This window comes from Anabrus simplex, chromosome 6, assembly GCF_040414725.1.
Source record: "Anabrus simplex isolate iqAnaSimp1 chromosome 6, ASM4041472v1, whole genome shotgun sequence".
In the NCBI taxonomy this organism is placed as follows: Eukaryota; Metazoa; Arthropoda; class Insecta; order Orthoptera; family Tettigoniidae; genus Anabrus; species Anabrus simplex.
In genome coordinates this window covers 155,857,060-155,879,566 of record NC_090270.1, presented here as the reverse complement: position 1 = coordinate 155,879,566, position 22,507 = coordinate 155,857,060, and the positions used below count along the sequence as shown (strand labels likewise).

Here is a 22,507-nt window from a genome sequence, read left to right as displayed (position 1 = left end):
TCCAGGTACTCATTTTCTTTTTATGTAGTTAATGAAGCAAAGTTTTGTACTCTGCTAATCAATTCTCCAATAGTCAAAGAGGTAAGCATTAATTAGTTCAATTTACTATTTTTAATATCATTTAATTCCATTTACCAAAACTTACACTTAATTACATCTACGTTCCAAGTAGAATTCCCCATTAGACTAGACGTTAGACTCGACTAGCACAAGCTATTCTAACATCTGACGATTTGTTAAACTATTCAACATAATTGATGCATTGCCGTTCGCTAATGATTGATCACAAATCCACACATTTGTTGTTCAACCAGTGGTTCTGCCTCTGACATTATTGATTACAATTCCAGTTTTACCAATTTTAAGAAGAATTGTTTAATATTTACGGATTTTATTAATTCACACACATTGCAACATATGTGGAAGATTAAAATAATTAAAATAATTTACACAATATGCATAAATGATATTAATTGTCAACTCTTGTGTTAGTACACTGATATATAGATGTTACAATCACAACTGTTATTCTCATTTGAAGTGAAGATAATAAAAAACATTATAAGAAATCTTGTTCATTATGATACTTTTATGGTGTAATTTTTAACCAAAACAACAATCCATTGTATAGAAGGTTCAAATGTAACAACTATGTACTATTCTCAAAAAATATATGTAACATTAGAATTTAAGGGATAATCTCATAGGTTGTATAAATAATACAGGGCCCTCACCTAGATTTTAAAAGGTTAAAATGGCTGAAGATGCTTGCAAGGACAAGCAAAACAGGTATCATAACAACTAATGTAAAATAATTATATCCTAAATAAGGATTATCTAGTACTGAATATGTGGATGATAATAAATTACTTTGTCATTTAATAAGTAAGCAGTATATTCTGAGCTGTCAGCGGAGAGATGGCGTGGAATGACATTAGTAGATGAAAAAGTTTGAGTGGTGTCTTTAAAAGTAGGAAAGATCACAATATGAAGATAAAGATGGAATTCAAGAGGACAAATTGGGGCAAATACTAATTTATAGGAAGAAGATTTTGGGATTGGAATAACTTACCAAGGGGGATATTCAATAAATTTCCAATTTCTTTGAAATCATTTAAGAAAAGGCCACGAAAACAACAGATAGGGAATATGCCACCTTGACGACTGCCCTAAATGCAGATTAATAGTGTTTGATTGATTAGAAGGCTGTGTTCTATCTTCACTCCTCTTCAATATTTACTCTGAAAGGGTATTTTCTGAAGCACTAGAAGGAAAACAGCAGGACATCGTTGTCAATGGGATCACAATAAATAATTTGCGATATGCAGATGATACTGTTCTGCTTGCAACAAGTGCTGAAGATCTACAGACATTACTAAACTGTGTGGTTGAACCCAGTGCTGCAGCAGTTCTGTGTTTAAACATGAAAAAGACCAAAGTGATGGTCATATGCAAACATGTCATTCAACATATTAACTTGACAATAGCTAGCACATCACTCGAGCAAGTCAAACGCTTAAGTATCTTGGCAGCATATTTGATCACAGCTCAAACAATGCTGTTGATATTTGGTCCCTGATTGAACAGGCAAGGACTGCATTCAAGAGAAGGAGCAAACTTCCCTGTAATAGGGACTTTAAGATCAATATCTGTCTCCGTTTACTTCGGTGTTATGTATTTTTTGTCTTATTTTATGGTGCCAAGACTTGGACCCTAACAGAGAACACCATCAAAATCCTTCGATCTTTTGAGATGTGGTGCTACCAACGCCTGCTCAAAATATCACGGGTTGACAGAATATGTAACACTGAAGTACTACAATGCCTGAACAAAGAGCTAGAGTCATGCACAACATAAAAAAGAAGAAACTGGAGTAATTTGGCCATATCATTTGAAATGACAAATATAGACTCTTTCAGCTTATCTTACAAGGTAAACTTGAAGAAAGGAAAAGTACAGGAAGAAGGAGAATATCTTGGCAACAGAATCTATGAGAATGGTATGGCCTCCGGGCCCCCACTCTCTTCTGAGTTGCTGAGAACATGACACAGATCGCCCTGATGACAGCCGACATTCAGTGAAGATATAGTACAAGAAGGAGAAGGAGAAGGAGAAGAATTGTTTTATAATGTATATCTACCCCTTAGTCCTGTTTCCTGATATGGGGTTGGGGATAAGGTGAGATGAAATTATACAGCATGCTTTTCTGGCTGGATGCTGTTCCTGACACCCACCTCAGTGGAGTAGTTAATGAATATGGAATGAATGATGATGAATGAAAGAGAGTAAGGATGTGGAAGAAATTGGTTGTGGCCTACAAATAGGAACCGTGGCCTATTAATAAGAACAGTTCCAGCATTTGCCTGGAAGTGAAAATAGGAAACCACATAAAACTATTCTCAGAACAGCTGACGGTGGAGTTAAAACCCAATTGTCTACCAAATGCAAAGCCTGGCTTCATAGCCGTAGCATATTAACACGTATGGCGACTCCACTTGGTATTTATATGTGCTATAATCCAGTTAATAATGGTCAGATCAATTCAGTGTTTCATTTTGTAGTTTCATAAAATAGCCAGTTCTAATGATTACAGGAAGAGGAATGGTACTTGTGAGAACTAAGTTAATATTCTATATTCAGTTATAAATATATTACATTTTAACGAAGCCTGCATATATTCATATTAACGATGCCCTTACTTCCAAAGTTGTCTTTCATTACTGCAAATGAAATGAAAATTCAAACCTACCTGAAATGATCAGAGGGACACTTGCGGTCTTTGCAGTTACTACTCTCATCAGAGGAATCACCACAGTCATCATCTCCATCACATACCCACACAGATGGCACACACTTGTTGTTGGCACAAAGGAACTGAAACAATAAATAGGTAATGTAAAATCAATTAAAAAAACAAAAACATTGGAGATAAAAGACCAAGAGAGTAACCAAGACTCAGGTACAAGGACATGGTGAAAAATGACATTGAACAGTGAGGACATATCTTGGAAAGCATCGAAGAGGGGTTCAGAGACTGAAACTGGTGGAGAAGCCTAGTTAGCCAACCCATCAATTACGATGGAACGGTGTGTGTGCGCGTGCGTGTGTGCGTGCGTGTATGTGTGTGTACAGTAAAAATAATAGAGAGATGAATTCACGACTTCTGAAACAGCTAGTGCAGTACAGTCTTGCTTCAAAAAACACTACAACTGGATGCAGATGGATAAAAGAAATTAGGGAGGATTTGAAAGAAATCGGCCTTACATTGGATGACACTATGGATAAGAAAAAAGTAAACACAACACTTAAAAATATTACTTTCCACTTTACACTCACAAAGAAGAAAATCCCCACTAGAATATTCTCTGCACAAGAAAGGGCAAGAATATCAACACATATGAAGAAGTACAGGGAGGACCACAAGGCTTGGACAGATCGAACCAAGAAATTGGCAAACCAAAGGGTTGATTAAAGTGATCCAATATGGTCTCAACAGAAGAAGAAGAAGAAGAAGAAGAAGAAGAAGAAGAAGAAGAAGAAGAAGAAGAAGAAGAAGAAGAAGAAGAAGAAATTGATAATATGCCTAGTCATTACTAAGTATTAAAAATGTATTTACATTTTACAATTTAGAATATATATAGTACAGTATTGACTAGGCAGATTATCCATCTCTCTATATACAGTGATTAAGTCAATACGGACCCAATACGGGCCATTATGATGAAGATTATTAATAATGTATGTATGTAATACTGTTTTCTCAGACTACTATTGTAATAATTAAAGCCAAAATAAACCTGTCTAAAATCACACAGGAGTTCTTAAGTCACACACTAGCTAGTTACTAGGAAATTTTTCCTCATATGAGATTCTTTGTGTGTATCATGTGTTCCTAGCCTTTTACCACCTGTGTTCATTTTGTCTTTTCCCTTTCCCTGTATTTACCTGGCTTTCTTCTTACCCTATCCTTCCCTCATCAAGACAGAAGATCTGTCAAAATAGACCCTCAATGAGTGAAGCCCGTTCTCCTGATGAAGAAGAGCTTAAAGGGGGCTGAGAAGATGAAGATGGAGAAGTACTGGGACTGATAAAGAGATAACATATCTATTTGAAGATGGCAGTGTATTAAGTTATGGAGATTGTCTTTGTCCTTGTCCCCTCTCTGTTGCTTCCTCCTCCCACACTGACTCTTCATTATCAAGTCATATATAGAGAGAGACAGGAACGAGAAAAGGAACATGAAGCAATATCTGAGGTACTTTGATCATATATTACCATCATTTAAACACTTATCCTGGCCACGTCTTATTCAGCACATTTACCACACCCTAAGCATCCTTCATAAAATATGAAATTCTTTACAACCCACCTACCTGAGAAATTCCTTCAATTACATCTCCTCACACCATGACAGAAATACCCACACATGTTATACTACTCCTCTGCTTTCACCAAATTCACCAACTCTTTCAAAATTTTCCTGTCATATGAATGAAACAAAATTGCTGAGAATATAAGGGCTATATAGAGCAGAAATACTTTCAAAGCAGCTGTCTGGGGATTTTAGTGTAAATGATGTCGTAGGTACGACATCGTAACTGGTGTAAAACCTTCAATTTGTTTAATATATTTTAATTATAGTTTATTTAATGCTAAATTATCTTTTATTAAGTGTTAAGCATGACTAGTATATGGTTTGTCTGTAAATATATAGTATAAAATTGTATAACCTCAAATACGTATTGTTTAACCTCAAAATCTAGAGAGTCGAAAGCGGTAGAAAATTCCATAATGTTCGTATGTTGGACTTATTGTACTATATTTGGTATATATGAAGGGTTCTGGAAACTTACTGAAAGGTTTTATTATCCAGATACATGTAGAGACATTACGAATGTTGTAGATATTTCCATGTACATTTTTAAATGTTGGAGGAACGTTCGAGTACCCATTCGACTAACTGGTCGATCGATGTTTCGAGTGTGTTCCATTACAGTGTTATAAGAACTCTTCCAGAAGTTGATCATTCTAGATGGTTGATCGAGTAGTATAAATATCGAGCTGTCAGTCAGTGAAGAGTTCTTTGTTCTAGGTTCGCAATTCTTAGTTCTTGGGACCCAGGCAAGTGATGGACTGGGAGTGACTGTTGGGCTCCGAGGTGGAGTCTGAGTACTGGACTCAAGTGAGTCGGGCAGAAAATTAGAAAGAGAGTATGTTATACTGCGCGCATCAGTGTTGTTGATATCTGTACTTGTCAGAATCAACTTCAGGGTACTCCGCTATTGAGTGTTGTATATAGTGTCATTTGCTACTGTGTAAAATTCTGTGTTGTGACGTACAGTGTAAATAAAGTAATTTATACAAGGAAGTGAACGTGTTCTCGTGTGATATTTATTTCCGTCAAATAAAATCGCAATGTAGAACGATAAATTGGCGACCGTGGACAGGACACTTCAAGACTCAGCAATGAAGATCGAAAAAATGACCGTCGCGATGTTACGGAAAGCGCTGGCATCCTGAGGTTTACCGACGGCTGGAAGCAAAGCGGACCTACAGGAGAGGCTGCGCCAGGATTTGATTGATGAGGAGGACCCAGGCAGTTTCGACTTCGCAGTCACCTTGGAGGAAGAAACCAACGACCGGGTAAGCACTATGTTGGCACAACTAACTGTGTTGATTCAGGCCCAGTCCAAAAAACTCGAGGGTATCGAGGCCCAATACGAAAAATTCGGGTGGAAAATCGAGGCCCAGTCTGAAAAACTCTGGAGGAAAATCGAGGCCCAGTCTCAAGAAATAAAGGGCCATATCAAGTCGTTGGACAACGAAGTATGAGCCTTGGTGGAGTCCGTAGTTCAAGGCCCAGCGGAAACAGCAAGTGCGCTGTGTGAAAGCACGACAGCTCTGGAGATACGGGTGAAGCCTACAAGCAGTGATGGCGGCTCTGGCGTCGTGCAGATGGCAACTCCACGGGATGACGGGATCATTGTAACGATGGTGGAGTCTGTAGATCAAGGCCCAGCGGAAAAGCCGAGTGCCCTGTGTGAAAGCACGACAGCTCTGAAGACACAGGATAAGCCCGCAAGCAGTGATGGCGGCTCCGGTGTCGTGAAGATGACAAATCCACGGGACGACGGATCCTTGTGGCGACGGCAACCGACAAACGAGGGTGCCAAGTAACCAGGACACTACTTCCGGCACAAAATCATATGCCGGTAGGAACGTTGAATTCAGCACCCCAGAAAAAGAGGAGACTCAACGGGACCAAGACCACGACGTGCAAGCCTCTCCCATACAGCACATCGGTGGACTGCAAAGACGCGTACGTCCTGGCAGAACAAAAAGGCACGACCAAGGGGAAAGTCAGTGGAGTGTCGACTGCCACGCGAGGACCTGCGGATCATTGCTATGGAAAACAGGGACACCGTCAGCTGGACCCAGTGGATCCACCATGGGAAGGTGGTGGCCATCGATTGAACTATCTAGCTGCGATATGTGGACATCAACAACGCCCATGAGAAGACAGTGTGATTGAGGTAGTCTAGGTGTATACATCTCTTTATCTGCACCCTTGCCTGCATTCTCCTTCATCTGTATAGGCCTGAGGATTTATCACTTTTATTTCCGAAGATATCAACCCAGTCTTGGTCAGTCTTCCCCCAGTTATCCATTTTTTGGAGTAATATAATACAATCAGGCAGTCTAGCTTAAATCAGCAAGGAGGTCAGACGTGTCGTGCGGTGTGTGCCGGCTGTGTGGAGTGGTGAAAGAGTGGGAGAGCGGTTGGGTCAAGTGGAGTGTGTGGAGGAAGCTCGGAAGATGATCTGCATTGAACAGTACATGGTCACTATCGGGAGATGGCAGGGAAGAATGAGGAAGAGAACAAATAATAAAAAAGAATGTAAGGTAGAGATGGCAATGAAGGAGAAGGTGCTTCTTGGGGCAATGGTGGTTACTATGCTGCTGGTCATTGGAGGAGGGGAGGTAAATCCGGGGCCACAGAGTAGTAGCAACATGAGCTGGGAAGACATTGAAATTATAAGGAAGGTGGTAAAGGAGGTAGTGGAGGAGTTATGCCCATTTGAGCAGCTAAAGAAATTGCTACATGAGCAAGTCCAGGAGCACGAAAAGACGAGACAGTGGATCCAAGAACACACGGGAGATACTAAGGCAAAGATGGAGGACAGCGAGAGAGAACTGGTGTCACTAAAGGAAAGAATAAAAAACATGGAAGAGCAAGTGGTAAATTTGAAGAAAGAAATAGCAGTCTGCAACAAGGACCGCAAGAAGAAATCCATATTTATTTATGGGGTGGAGGAAGACAAGACGGAAATGAAAGTAGACATTATCTACAAAGTGGTGGATGCCATTAAACAGAAAATGAAAATCAACTTCAGTGAGGTCAACATAGACAATGTGGAGAGGATAGGCGAGGTGAGAGGGCGCAGACCCATAAAAGTATCGCTGATATCTTAATTGATGGCAGATATAGTGATAAGGAACGCTGGTAATCTGTACGGAGTGAGAAAATTGGGATTAATAGGGATTAGGGAAGAGAGGAGATAACGAATTTCAGAATTTTGAAGAAGCATTTAGTGAGGGCAAAACTGCAGGGGTTGAGAGCATATATTAGGGGCCAGACACTGGTAGTGAGCCACGGAAATTGGACAGTGACGAACCTGAAAGCATTGGAACAGAGCTTGCAGCAAGAAGAAATTAGTAGGGCAGAGGAGGATGTGCATACTATCTCTGAAGTGATCCTAGAAGGAGCCAGAGAAGCAGTGAATGAGATGAGGGAGATCACGGCAATAGTTAAGGAGCTGAGAATGGAGGGCAGGGTGAGAGAAGAAAGGAAGATACAGGGAGTGAATGTGGGGGGGGGGGGGGGGGAGCACAAGATGTGGTAAATGCCCATGCCCATAAACAAAGTGAAAATACTGCTCAGAGAGAGAGAGAGAGAGAGAGAAAGAGAGAGAGAGAGAGAGAGTGTGTGTGTGTTACTTGTAACGAGATAAGAGTGATTAAGTAGTTAAACTGGTAGGTGGTGAAGTGTATATATTAATTGTCACTGTATTTGAAATGTATAGTGAGCTTGATTGGTGTCAAATGTATCGAAAATGCAATAGTGATCAGAGTTCTATGTTGGAATGAGTGGAGAAGTAGTGAATTTAGATGGTATTGGAAGGCTGTAATTAAGATGAGGTGGGTTTTTGGTTAGTAAGTCAAATCAAAAATCAAAATCTCTTTATTTGCAAATGAGGTGTCTACCTTGGTGGCAAATGGTACACTAAAATACATTATTGTTAAGCACTAAATTTTAAATTAACAAGAGACGAAGAAAATTTTCCTAGAATACAATATTATACAATTTACGCTAATAATCATCCTTAATAAATTTATATTGTTTACAAAATTCTACTCTTATAATATCTTACAAACATAGACAACTCATATACAGTATGTGAAATTACTTCTAATAATAATATACAACTGGTATAAGATTAAAATTAACATTGAATTTATTTACATATTTATATTTTACCCATTTTGGAACCCAAGTAGCATAACGACCTGGTGCGTCTTAAACAGAGCCCCTTTTGCCACCACTTTTCAGAGTTCCTGAAGGGCCTTCACAGCCACCGTAGCGGTCCCAGGGCCATCGAAGTCCCCACTGTACTTCACCCCTACAGGCAGTCCCCTACTTGGGCTGTCCAAACTCCTTAGATCAGGGGATGGAATTAATTTAATCACACACATTTTTTATTTACAATATCCTGCACTGGTCGAATGCCCTCTAACATTTCATTTATTTTCTCTGTTGTTGTTTATTCTCTTCTTGAATATCTGTACAGATTTTGGAAAAGGATCAAACACTACCCCTGGTAAACTGTTCCACTCCTTCACACCCTTCCCAATGAATGAAAATTTACCCCAATCGCTTCTGCTAAAATTCCTTCTAATTTTGTACTTGTGATCAGTTCTACCAATATAATTATTTTCCAACTGAAGCTTCTCACGGATATCTCTCCATGCTTCTTCTCCTGTATAGGCTCTATATAATCCTATAAGTCTAGTTTTCTCCCTTCCCAACCAAGTTCCTTTAACATTTCTGATACACTACTCTTTCTCCTGAAATCCCCTGTTACAAACCTTGCTGCTTTCCTCTGCACACCATCTAGTTCTTTTATTAGGTATTCTTGGTGAGGATCCCAAACACTGTTTGCATATTCCAATAATGGACGAACCATACTTAAGTAACTTTTTTCTTTTAATTCTTTGTTGCATCCTTTAAGTAGTCTCATTATGACATGTAACGATCTGTATGCTTTCCCAACAATGTCATCAACATGACCCTTCCAGTGCAAATTACTTTCAAATCTCACACCTAAGTAGTTGCACTTGCCATCTTTAGGGATAATTACCTCATCCAAAGTATATTCAAATTCAGTTTTAAAGCTCCTGTTTGTAAAAGTTGTAACAGTTGATTTGCCTCCATTAATCTTCATATTATTTTCTTCAACCCATTCTTGGATACTCTCAAGGTCCCTTTGCAATTCTGAGCAATCCTCAATGTTATTTATTTCCCTATAAACAATTATGTCATCTGCATACAATCTTATTTTTGATGTTATATTGTTCCATAAATCATTTGCGTATATTAAGAAAAGTAACGGACCGATTATACTACCCTGTGCAATTCCCTTCCAAACTTTCTCTTCCTGTGATATATTATTTCCTACTTTGACTTTCTGAACCCTTGAATTTAGAAATGTTCTTATCCAACGTATAACCCTTACGTCCAATCCTATTCCCTCCAATTTCTTTAATAATATTCCATGTTCCACTCTATCAAAGGCTTTGGAAAGATCTATAGCTATGCAATCTAACTGGCCTCCTGAATCCAACTGATCTGATATGTCCTGCTGAAATCCCACCAGTTGTGCCTCACAAGAAAATTTCTTTCTAAATCCATACTGGCTCCTCATGAACCAATTTTTATCATCACATATCGCTCTGATGTACTTTGCTATTAAACTCTCCAGTATTTTACAAACTATACTGGTCAGGCTGATTGGTCTGTAGTTCTCTGGTTTCCTTTTATCACCCTTTCCTTTATAAATTGGTATTATTATAGATTCCTTCCATTCCTTTGGTATTACACTATTATTTATGACATAGTCAAAGAGAAATTTTAAATAAGGCACTATATACCACCCCATTGTCTTTAATACCTCCCCAGTAATTTGATCACTTCCTGCTGCTTTTCCTTGCTGAAGCATTGGATTTCTCTGAAAATATCTTCATTTGTGAATGAGAAGCTTCTTGTTTCCCTATGTGTCTCTCCCTCTCTATCTACTGTTATGGTTTCCAAGTCCTGACAATCTTCTACTGAATCTCTGAATTCCCTACTAAATAGGTTTGCTTTCTCAGTATCTGTTAAATAGTGTTCACCCCCTTCTCCCACCATTGTAGGAATTTGGATTCCTTTTCCTTTTTGATTCCTGATATATGAATACAGCTTTTTCCATTTCCCTTTGTGGTCATTACCCTCTTGAAGAATGCCATTCATATAATTCTCTTTTGCTTCCTTTTTCACTCTATTCAGTTCCCTCATTAGCTGTTTTCTAGTTTCTCTATTCTCCCTACCCTCTTTTTTTTTCCTGTTTACTATTCTACATTTTCTTTTTAATTTTCTTATTTCCCTTGTGTAATGAACAGGGTCTGAGGTCATTTTACCCTTCTTAACAGGTACAAATCTCTTCTCTCCTTCCCAAATGATTCCTTTAAATTTAGCCCAAAGTGTATCCACATTACTCCCTTCACTTATCCAACAACTGAATTGTGATTTAAGGTAAGTCCCAAATTCATCAACTTTAGTTTTTCTGTATAATTTCTTGTCTTGTGTGACCCTCTTATTACGCCTTTTTGGTACCAGTCCTACATCCATTATTACAGCCTTATGGTCACCTATTCCTTCAATTGCCTCAGTTTTATCAACAATTTCACAGCGTTTAACCAGGAATACATCTAGTAAGTTATTGAGACGAGTCGGTTCTTGTACTACTTGCGTAAATCCTCCCTCCCAAATTAACTTATTTGCCAGTTTCTGTTCATAGGCTTCACTTGCATCTCCATTCCATTCAACTTCAGGCAAGTTTAGATCTCCCCCAATTATTACCATATCATTATTATTGTTTTTATGAGTATAATCTATTATTTTCTCAAATATTTCCATGTCTCTTTCCTCTCTTCCAGGCCTGTATGTTCCTATAATTCCCACCTCCTTCATATTATGACAAACTAATTTTATCCCTAATATTTCATCCCTTTCATTGGTAAACCATTCATGTGAACAATAAGTTTCCTTCACCAGAATAAACACCCCCCCTCCCTTTTTATCTCCTCGGTCTCTACGATAGACTGTGTACCCTTCTGGAAATACTTCTCTATTACCCACCCCTTCTCTCAACCACGATTCTACTCCTATCACCACATCAGTCTCATAAGATTCCATCAATGTACCGAATTTTAATTGTTTATTTACTACACTCTGACAGTTTACCAAGAGCAATCTCATACCTCCTTCCTCCCTAAAACCTGACTGTTGCAATTGGGTAACGTTTGACTCATGAGTGGAGAACGTCCCTGGAACCCAGATCCTTGTACACAGATCTTGATTTAAGGGTCTGGGTTTTCTGGCAAGTTTTCCTGTATGTGCCAGTTTAGTGGTATGGGTTTTCTTAAGTACAGATTAGTTTGCAAATCTCTGTTGATAATTGTAGCAATTTGTCTACAGAAATTTGCTTTTCCATTACCATTCAGATGTAACCCATGCCTAGTGAACATTTGCCTGCCAAGACCTAAAGTATCTACTACATAGACATTTCTAAAACTCTTACATAATCTCTTGATTTTTATATTTACATCATGTACAGCTTTGTTCACACATGAGTCCTCTAAAAGGTCATACCTAGGTGGCACATTAACTACAATTACTTTTGAGTCAGGTAGTTTGGAAATCTTACCTCTGAGAGTCATAATTAGTTGCTCACCTTCATTTGCAGCAATGTCATTTGTACCACTCACAATTACCACATAATTGTCCTTCTCTAACACAGGATCACAACTTGAAAGGACGTCTTCAGTTTTGGCACCTGGTTTTATTAGTCCTAAAACCTCAGTTTCTGGATTCTGCAGCTCATCCTTGATGCCTTCTGCCATACCCCGCCCTTGACTGTCTGCGTAGAGATGAATCTTTGGTGATCTTGACTTTCGGTTGGTTTTCTTCTTCTGTAGGTTACCTCCTCTGGATTTAAAATTATTTGGAAAACTTGGTGTCTTCTTCTGGAACTTGCTGAAGTAACTGAAATCTATTTTGGCACTGCAAAGTGTTCTTTCCCGGTTTTAAGTTGTACGTATTTTCTCCCATATGTTTAACATTAGGCCTAAAATGGCTACGCGTCACTTCCGTCCACGGCGATCTTTCTTCTCCAATGTCTTCTTTATCTTCCAGTTTCTTTATTCTGTCCTTTAAGCTTTCATTTTCATGTTTCAGAGCGCATAAGTCTTCTTGTAGCACTCCTAAAATCTTAATTATAGTTTCGTATGTCTCTCTTTCTTGTTGTTCTGCCTCACTATCGGTTTGTTTACACTCGGGACACAGCCACTCACTTTCTTCAATATCAGTCCTATTTACAATATTTGCACAACGAAAATGGTACCATTCATCACACTTACGACACAGAATCCCTTTTTTAACTACTCTTCTGCATTTGCCACATTTTTCATTGCATCTTACACCATTATCTACTACGGATATCACAGACTCACACACAGTAGTCGCCATCTTCTCTTACATCTGCATACATTGACCAGTTCAACTCAGTTTATGAATGTGTTTACCGTAAGTAAGGATGACAGTGATTGTAAAAAATGGTTAGGTGATAAGGGTAAAAGTTAAATGGTAAAATGTGATGGCATAATTTAACATAGTGAGACAGTAAAATGTAGTGGCATAATTTAATATGGTGAGAGGCTTATGTGACTATAGTTGAGATATTTTGGTTGGTGAATACTAGTAGTTTCAGGATGATTGTGATTCAATGATACGATGGAATGTTTGGTGATTTTGTAAATAATCACAAGATTTCGTGATTAAGTTAATGTGTGGAGATGGCTGGTACATGATCTTATGGACTAAGTCAATTGTTAGTGAATAAGGTAGTCGAGTGGCTGTAAAGATTGTGATGAGTTAAGGCTGGTGGATGAAAAGGGAGATAGTGATGTATTGTTGGTAATGTATAGAATGGCAAGTGAGATGGTTTAATTTATTGTGGGGAGTGGTTTGAAATTTTAAAAGAGAATAAGTATGGTTGATATTGAGGACGAAATGTATACGTGGTGAAAGAATATGACCAGTTGGTATAAGTTGAGATGGAGGTTGACTGTGACCCAGCGATACGATGGTATGTTGGATGAGTCTGTAAATAATAGTGAGGTATCATGAGTAGTATATGGTATGTAAATATTGAGAAGTGGTTGATGGATATAATGGTATTGGAGGAAGGAAATTAATTGGGTGAAGATGATAGTATTGTGTGAAGGCCGTCAAGAGTGATTATGAGTATGGACTGGTAAGTGTGATGGTTTAATTTAATGAGGAGATGGGCCTGAAATTCTGAATGGTGGGTTGAAATTGAGTACGTAACTGATACGTGGTGGAAGAATAAGACTAGGTGGTATAATCAGAGGTGGAGGATGATTGTGAATCAGCGGCACAATGGTAGATTTGGCGAGCTTGTAAATAATAGCGAGGTATCATGATTATGTTCAGTTGGTAAATCAAAATGCTTGGTGCTGTAGCTAGATAATGGAGTTTAACAGTAGACACTAGTAATGAAATGTAATGGAAATAATTGCACACCGGCACGACAGTGGATGTAACGCGAAACCTGGGTTTGCAACTTAAGTTGAGCAACAGAGAGGTCAGTGTTCAGGATGGATTGTGCTGAGTTGCGAATCCAGCCGGAAGTGATATGCAGTTTGTTTAAATCACAGATGCTGTCTGCCAACACTATTGTATTCTACACAGTAAATATTTTATTATTTTGGTTTCTTATTATCATACTGCCATACTGCCTTCTGCCATGGCCAATAGACCACCAATAAGGGTTGATCTTGGGCCATACAACAGTGTATTATTATTATTATTATTATTTTTTTGCTAGGGGCTTTACGTCGCGCCGACACAGATAGGTCTTATGGCGACGATGGGATAGGAAAGGCCTAGGAGTTGGAAGGAAGCGGCCGTGGCCTTAATTAAGGTACAGCCCCAGCATTTGCCTGGTGTGAAAATGGGAAACCACGGAAAACCATTTTCAGGGCTGCCGATAGTGTATTAATATTATTATTATTATTATTATTATTATTATTATTATTATTATTATTATTATTATTATTTCTGGTTTTGTTCATATGTCTGCGTATCTGGTGGCATTCTTTTCCTTTTATTTTTGTGAGGTGGTTTAGGTCAGACCTGTTCTTTTTTCTCTCCATTAATGGATCATATACAGTACATATAATGTAGATCTGGAGGAAAATAATCAATTCAATAATACAATCAGGCAAATAATGATGTTGTAGATCTTTATCTTTGTTTGCCATGAAAGAGTTTTGAATCTCAGTGTATTTTGGAGGCTAAAGAAACACCCAGTATGGATCCTGTCCCTCAAATCAAAGTCTTGATATTTAATTTTTACTGCTATCTAGTAGCAACAACAACAACAATAACAACAACAATTAATGTTATTTGCTTTACGTCTTACTAACTACTCTTATGGTTTTCAGAGATGCTGAGGTGCCAGAATTTGGTACCGTAGAAGTTTTTTACATGAGAGTAAATCTACCGACACGAGGTCAATGTATTTGAGCACCTTCAAATACCACCGGACTGAGCCAGGATCGAACCTGCAAAGTTGGGGTCAGAAAGCCAGCACCTCAACCGTCTGAGCCACTCAGCCTGGTAACAACAACAAATCAATAATGACAATAATTCTACATGATGATCATTCTTCAACATGGACCACTTGTAGGTAATGAAAGGAACAAACAAGTGACAAATACAGTCATATATCGAAAGGAGCATGAATAGGTACATAAAACAGGATACTGGTAAATACAATGACTGGTCAATATGAGAAGAACGAGCATCCGAAATAATAGTCACAGACACGAAAACACAAAGGACAACAATCTCCACATCTGCAATTATCTATCACCATGCACAATCGAGACAGCCATGAACTTGCTTGCCTTTCAAATATCAAACTATCTTGGCCATGACTGAAGCCATGTTTTAAGCAACATGAATCTCTTTCTGATCTAAAATGGACTTTTGCATTCTTAAGATACATACAGAAGAAACAGAACTAGTTTTTAATAAGTTCACAATCTGTATAAATGATATGTTTTCATTTTCTAAATATTCCTACACTTGGAGGCTGCCTAACACAAAGAATTCACTGACAATTTCATTATTTAAAAAAAAAAAAAGTAAATTATGTCTTAGTCGGGCAAATGTAAGTGGGGTCTGAATATCAAAAGAGAACCCCTGAGCGCTTTTAGTCCCCAGCTGAACTTCTTGTAACTGATGTTGAAGGTCTTCATCAGCTCTATTGGCTTCTTAGGGACTATCTCTCTCGCACTGATCATGAGACCCCTCACTACTACATCGTCCAGCTCGTATTTATATACTTCGGTGCTGTAGGCAGGTAGATAGACTTCTTTTCTCTGTCTACTTCTTCTGGTTGGTCAGAGTGCATTTCAAATCTTACTGTGGGGTCTAATATATATCCTTCTTTCCCTTTAATGGTGATCATGTCTATCCTTCTCATGTTGACATTTACTCCGATGCCATGGACTTTCTCATGCACTTGAAATCCTTTCTCACGGAGCATCTGTGCTATGAATGACCTGATGTTGTGATATCTGGTGTTTCAAAAAGCTTCACCAAAGGCACAGAAACTCAAGACATGAGATAAAGTTTCAGTCTCACTGCATATTCTGCAGTGGTTACCATCACGGGACCTTCCCGGTACAGCTCATACAGGTGCAACGTTACATGCCATTTTCAGCACGTCTCCCCATTCTGCGTTAGAAAGACCATCGTGGTTTCTAACCCAGCTGTTTGCAGGTGGGAACTCCTTGCTCCATGTACAGACACACACACTGAGCTTTGCTTCTAAGCTGGCACCATTTCTCAAATTCAGATTCTTCCTCATAGTGTCCGTTTTTCATATCCTCAGTTTCACGTTTAGTTCAGTTAAATCATCTGTTAATTGTTCGGCTCCATGGCTAAATGGTTAGCATGCTCGCCTTTGGTCACAGGGGTCCTGGGTTTGATTCCTGGCAGGGTCGGGAATTTTAACCATAATTGGTTAATTTCTCTGGCACGGGGCTGGATGTATGTGTCGTCTTCATAATAATTTCATCCTCATCATGACGCGCAGGTCGCCTATGGGAGTCGACTCAAAAGACCTGCATCTGGCGAGCCGAACTTGTCCTCGGACTCTTCCGGCCCTAAAAGCCATACGCCATTTCATTTGATCTGTTAATTTCTTCACCTACATTTCTAGTGGCTTCAATATATTAGTTCCCCTCCCATTTCAGAATATTGCAGCTGTTTATATGCTGAAGCAAGGCTTCCCAACTTGCCCTAAAAACACCTAGCCTTTCTTACCATTTATCTGAGTAAATCACAGAATCCGGAGTGTCAGCAGGAAGGGATAAGATCTCCTTTAGTGTACTCCTAACATATTCATCAGTATCTTCCAAGAACTGCTGTGGTATTTTTCCTGCTGGAATGCACAGGAACTGGTAAGTCAACGTAGGGCAAACTGAACAATTATTTAGAATTGAGAAATTCTGATCTGGATGAAGCCAGGGCCAGGATGATAATGAGGCGAGTTTCTGATGGAGTGGCATTATCTTCTTGTAATCAAATAACGTACAGTAGCATCTGCATTATTTACCCCTAAGTATTTCACACGTTCGTTCCTCGAAATACACTTAATCTCTGTAACTCCTTCGACTGTAATGAGCCCTTCGTTTATTTCTCCCCTATTGATATTAATTTAATTTTTTCAGGGTTTACTGTTAGACGAAGTTCACAAAACCTTTCTAAAGCTAGTTTTGTCAGTTCTACTGCTGAGTCTTGATTTCTTCCTACAATAACTGTATCATCTGCAAAGTCCATTATTCTGTTGAATTCCATTTGCAAGAGAATAACATGCACGTCGCATAGTTCTTTTTCACCAATTTCTTGAAAAATGTGGTCTGTAGTGAGATTGTATAAAACTGGTAACAATGGAGATCCTTGCATTACATCACAGCGTAATTTTATGTGATTAGTTTTCTTGAGATTGACCTGGATTTGAGGTTATTATTCTCCTGAAGCTTGCAAATTATATTGCTCAGCTTACATGGCACAGCTGATGTAGCTAACATTTTTGCTTAAGTGTTTATGACCCACATTGTCGATAGCCTTGCTTATATCTAGGAAGACCAGGTTAACATCTTGTTTGTTGTGTTTTGCTGAATTTAACACAGATCTAAGTAAAGCAGTGTTTATAACGGTGCCAGGTGATTTGATGAATCCTCTTTGATGTTCATTAAACTTGATGTAACTTCTTAATCTTACGCCAAAGACATTCTTGATGATACATCAAAGCACTGAACATACAGTGAATGGCCTCCAGTCTGACAATTCTGTTCGATCTCCATTTTTAGGTAACAAAATGGTATGTGCCTTTGTGAACAATAACGGAACATACACAGTCTGTAACATTATTATCGTACCAATTTTAGCTATGGTAGTTGATGCCATAACATCTTTGATAGCTCTGACTAGAACTCTGTTGGATCCGGCTGATAAGTCCATAGCCATTTTCTTCATAGCCAGGATTACCTCACCCTTGTGCGCCATTACATCGAAGGTTTCCTCTTGTACAGCATATTCCCTATCGGTCAGCAGGTCGTTGTAGTGTTTGCATTCACAGTTGTTAGGTGTGTCAAAAATAAATGAAAAATGATTCTCAATATCCTCGATACCACCCGTACAGCGAGTTGTTTGGTCATTCAGAGCATTCCTGATGACTTTTCTTTGCTGGTTGTAATAGAACTACTGCACGTCTTGATATCGGTACTTACTATGTCTCTTTTCTTTATCTCTATTTGTTGCCCTCGGTGGATTTGAGTATTGCTTGTAAGTTCTCTGTAGCTTTGTATATCTCTCCATTTTTCTTGCCTCAAAGTATTTTTTGGCCAGGTAGCAGAGTGGTTTGTGGTAGGCTGTCTCTCTACTATTATTTTGCAATGGATATCCAGACGAGATCAACTACGTGTGTATCGAGTTTTAGGTAGTGTTTACCACAGTGGGGACAGGGTAATCGTGGTTTTTCCTTCAAACTTAAGAGATATTCCTTGCAAAATGATCTACAACACTCATAGAATCTGTTGCTTCTTTTATTGGCTTTCACGAATTCTGTCTCCATATCATAACATGTAATGTGATGTTGCTAACAAGCTTTGTGATTTGTTACTTTGATTTTCCTGCTCTTATAAATTATTAACTGCCAAGTCTATATGATTAAAGTGAGATTAATAGTATAAGAAGAATGTGTAGTATAACCACCAGGCGTACAGACAATGCGTGTTCCCTGATCTTAAGATCTGTGACGATAAAAAATCTATCAACACTTCTTTGTAATGTCAAAGATTAGAAAAACAGAAGCAAAACACTTCAAAATTTACCTTAATAACAACAAATGAAAACCAAAAACTGATCAAAAATACTGTTACAGAAATCTTCATATAAAGTACGTCAAATAATATCTCGTTACTCACTCCACAGCAACCATACAAGCAAATATCATTACCACCAAGTGAATCAATCAATCAATACTGATCTGCATTTAGGGCAGTTACCCAGGTGGCAGATTCCCTATCTGTTGTTTTCCTAGCCTTTTCCTAAATGATTTCAAAGAAATTGGAAATTTATTGAACATCTCCCTTGGTAAGTTATTCAATCCCTAACTCCCCTTCCTATAAATGAATATTTGCCCCAGTTTGTCCTCTTGAATTCCAACTTCATCTTCATATTGTGATCTTTCCTACTTTTATAAAACGCCACTCAAACTTCTTTGTCTACTAATGTCATTCCACGCCATCTCTCCGCTTACAGCTCGGAACATACCACTTATCTTGATTTATAAATTTAATTTTTCCATATTGATAGTTACCAATTGTCATAAAAGGAAAAGAAAGTTCCACCTGATCAATACTTTTTTTATTTACATGTAATGCTGATTATCACATGTCTAGGACTGGTTTCAACCTCTTAACAAGGTCATCCTCAGCTACATTAGAATCTTATTTGCATTTTCACCTAATGTAGCTGAGGATGACCTTGTTAAGAGGTCGAAACCAGTCCTAGACATGTGATAATCAGCATTACATGTAAATAAAAAAAGTATTGATCAGGTGGAACTTTCTTTTCCTTTTATGACATACCACTTAGTCGAGCAGCTCTCCTTCTTTCTCTCAATTCTTCCCAGACCAAACTTTGCAACATTTATGTAACCCTACTCTTTTGTCGGAAATCACCCAGAACAAATCGAGCTGCTTTTCTTCGGATTTTTTCCAGTTCTTGAATCAGATAATCCTGCTGAGAGTCCCATACACTGGAACCATACTCTAGTTGGGGTCTTACCAGAGACTTATATGCCCTCTCCTTTACATTCTTACTACAACCCCTAAAACCGTCATAACCATATGCAGAGATCTGTAGGCCTACCATTAATTTAGGTACAATCATATTTATGTGATTACTCCAATTAAGATCTTTCTTTATATTAACACCTAGGTACTTACAGTGATCCCCATCAGGAACTTTCACCCCATCAACACAGTAATTAAAACTGAGAGGTCTTTTCCTATTTGTGAAACTCACAACCTGACTTTTAACCCCGTTTATCAACATACCATTGCCTGCTGTCCATCTCACAACATTTTCGAGGTCACGTTGTAGTTGCTCACAATCTTGTAACTTATTTATTACTCTACAGAGAATAACATCATCCACAAAAAGCCTTACCTCTGATTCTACTCCTTTATTCATATCATTTATATATATAAGAAAACATAAAGGTCCGATAATACTGCCTTGAGGAATTCCCCTCTTAATTATTACAGAGTCAGATAAAGCTTCACCTACTCTAATTCTCGGAGATCTATTTTCTAGAAATATAGCAACCCATTCAGTCACACTTTTGTCTAGTCCAATTGCACTCATTTTTGCCAGTAGTCTCCCATGATTCACCCTATCCAATGCTTTAGACAGGTCAATCGCAATACAGTCCATTTGACCTCCTGAATCCAAGATATCTGCTATACCTCGCTGGAATCCTACAAGTTGGGCTTCGGTGGAATGACCTTTCCTAAAACCGAAGTGCCTTCTATCGAACCATTTATTAGTTTCACAAACATGTCTAATATAATCAGAAAGAATGCCGCCCCAAAGCTTACATACAACGCATGTCAGACGTACTGGCCTGTTATTTTCAGCTTTATGTCTATCACCCTTTCCTTTATACACAGGGGCTACTATAGCAACTCTCCATTCATCTGGTATAGCTCCTCCGACCAAACAATAATCAAATAAGTACTTCAGATAGGGTACTATATCCCAACCCATTGTTTTTAGTATATCCCCAGAAATCTGATCAATTCCAGCCACTTTTCTAGTTTTCAACTTTTGTATCTTATTGTAAATGTCATTGTTATCATATGTAAATTTTAATACTTCTTTGGCCTTAGTCTCCTCCTCTATCTGGACATTATCCTTGTAACCAACAATCTTTACATACTGCTGACTGAATACTTCTACCCTTTGAAGATCCTCACATACACACTCCCCTTGTTCATTAATGATTCCTGGAATGTCTTTCTTGGAACCTGTTCCTGCCTTAAATTACATATACATACCCTTCCATTTTTCACTAAAATTTGTATGACTGCCAATTATGCTTGCCATCATGTTATCCTTAGCTGCCTTCTTTGCTAGATTCAATTTTCTAGTAAGTTCCTTCAATTTCTCCTTACTTCCACAGCCATTTCTAACTCTATTTCTTTCCAGTCTGCACCTCCTTCTTAGACTATTTCTCTATTATAATAAGGTGGGTCTTTACCATTCCTTACCTCCCTTAAAGGTACAAACCTGTTTTCGCATTCCTCAACAATTTCTTTAAACCCATCCCAGAGTCTGTTTACATTCTTATTTACCGTTTTGCACCAATCATAGTTAATTTTTAGAAACTGCCTCATGCCTGCTTTATCAGCCATATGGTACTGCCTAATAGTCCTACTTTTAAGACCTTCCTTTCTAATCACATTTATTTTTAACTACGACAAAAACAGCTTCATGATCACTAATACCATTTACTTCAGTTTCTCTATAGAGCTCATCTGGTTTTATCAGCACCACATCCAGGATATTTTTCCCTCTGGTTGGTTCCATCACTTTCTGAATCAGCTGTCCTTCCCATATTAACTTATTTGCCATTTGTTGATCATGCTTCCTGTCGTTCGCATTACGTTCCCAACTGACATCTGGTAAATTCTTATTTCCCGCTACAATCACATTTCTTTCCTTGTCGTTTCCTACATAGCTGATTATCTTATCAAATAATTCTGAATCCATGTCAGTGCTACCTTTTCCCGGTCTGTACACTCCAAATATATCAAGTTGCCTATTATCTTTAGAAATGAGAAATGAAAGACAGTATCTCCAAAGAAATTAAAATAGACATCGTAAAGCAGCAGAAAGAATCTTAACAACACAATCTAAACTACAAACCAACCATGCAAATGAATCAATAACCCAGAATAGCACCGATTATATATCAATAACATAATCTTTTGGCACATGGTCACATGTAGTAACACAACATATGGTTGCCATGTTTGTAAACAAAATACCAAAAATGTAAATAACACATAAATAATGCTCTACAGTCCTATGCAAAGGATATTCTTAACATATGCTATTAAAATATCCAAACTCAGAACAAGTGATCTTGTAAATAATCCAAGAGTAATGAAATATAAACTATATAAAACATTAAAATAACAGGATCAAGTATTCTCCAGGCTTAGCAAGTTTTGTTAGTTCTGCTGCAAAGTTAATTTTTTCCTACAATAACCTCTCTAATACAGAAACTGATTGGGTATAAAAATCTAGGAGATGTCTGTTAATGGAAGGAGATGCTTACATAAGCAAAATTTATCCCTCGCCATGCATATATGGTACTACCATGACGAATAGAATACCAAGTGTGATCACTCCACTCTCTTAACATTGTAGTTGGTGGTCCTGCTGGAGTGTGGCGCTGCAGTCTCAATGATCCAACTGCAATGACACGTGTGCCCAATTGCCAGCAAAGGTATAGCGAGC

The 22,507-nt window shown here is 38.3% G+C and overlaps 1 protein-coding gene across 1 annotated transcript in view; it reads right to left on the bottom strand.

The window, feature by feature from the left end:
- LRP1 (LDL receptor protein 1) overlaps positions 1-22,507 on the bottom strand; it is a 744,558-nt gene that overhangs the window by 207,282 nt on the left and 514,769 nt on the right. Inside the window, exon 57 of the mRNA XM_068228249.1 lies at positions 2,750-2,874. Within this exon, the coding sequence (XP_068084350.1) occupies positions 2,750-2,874 (125 nt within the window). The remainder of the gene's footprint in view (positions 1-2,749; positions 2,875-22,507) is intronic.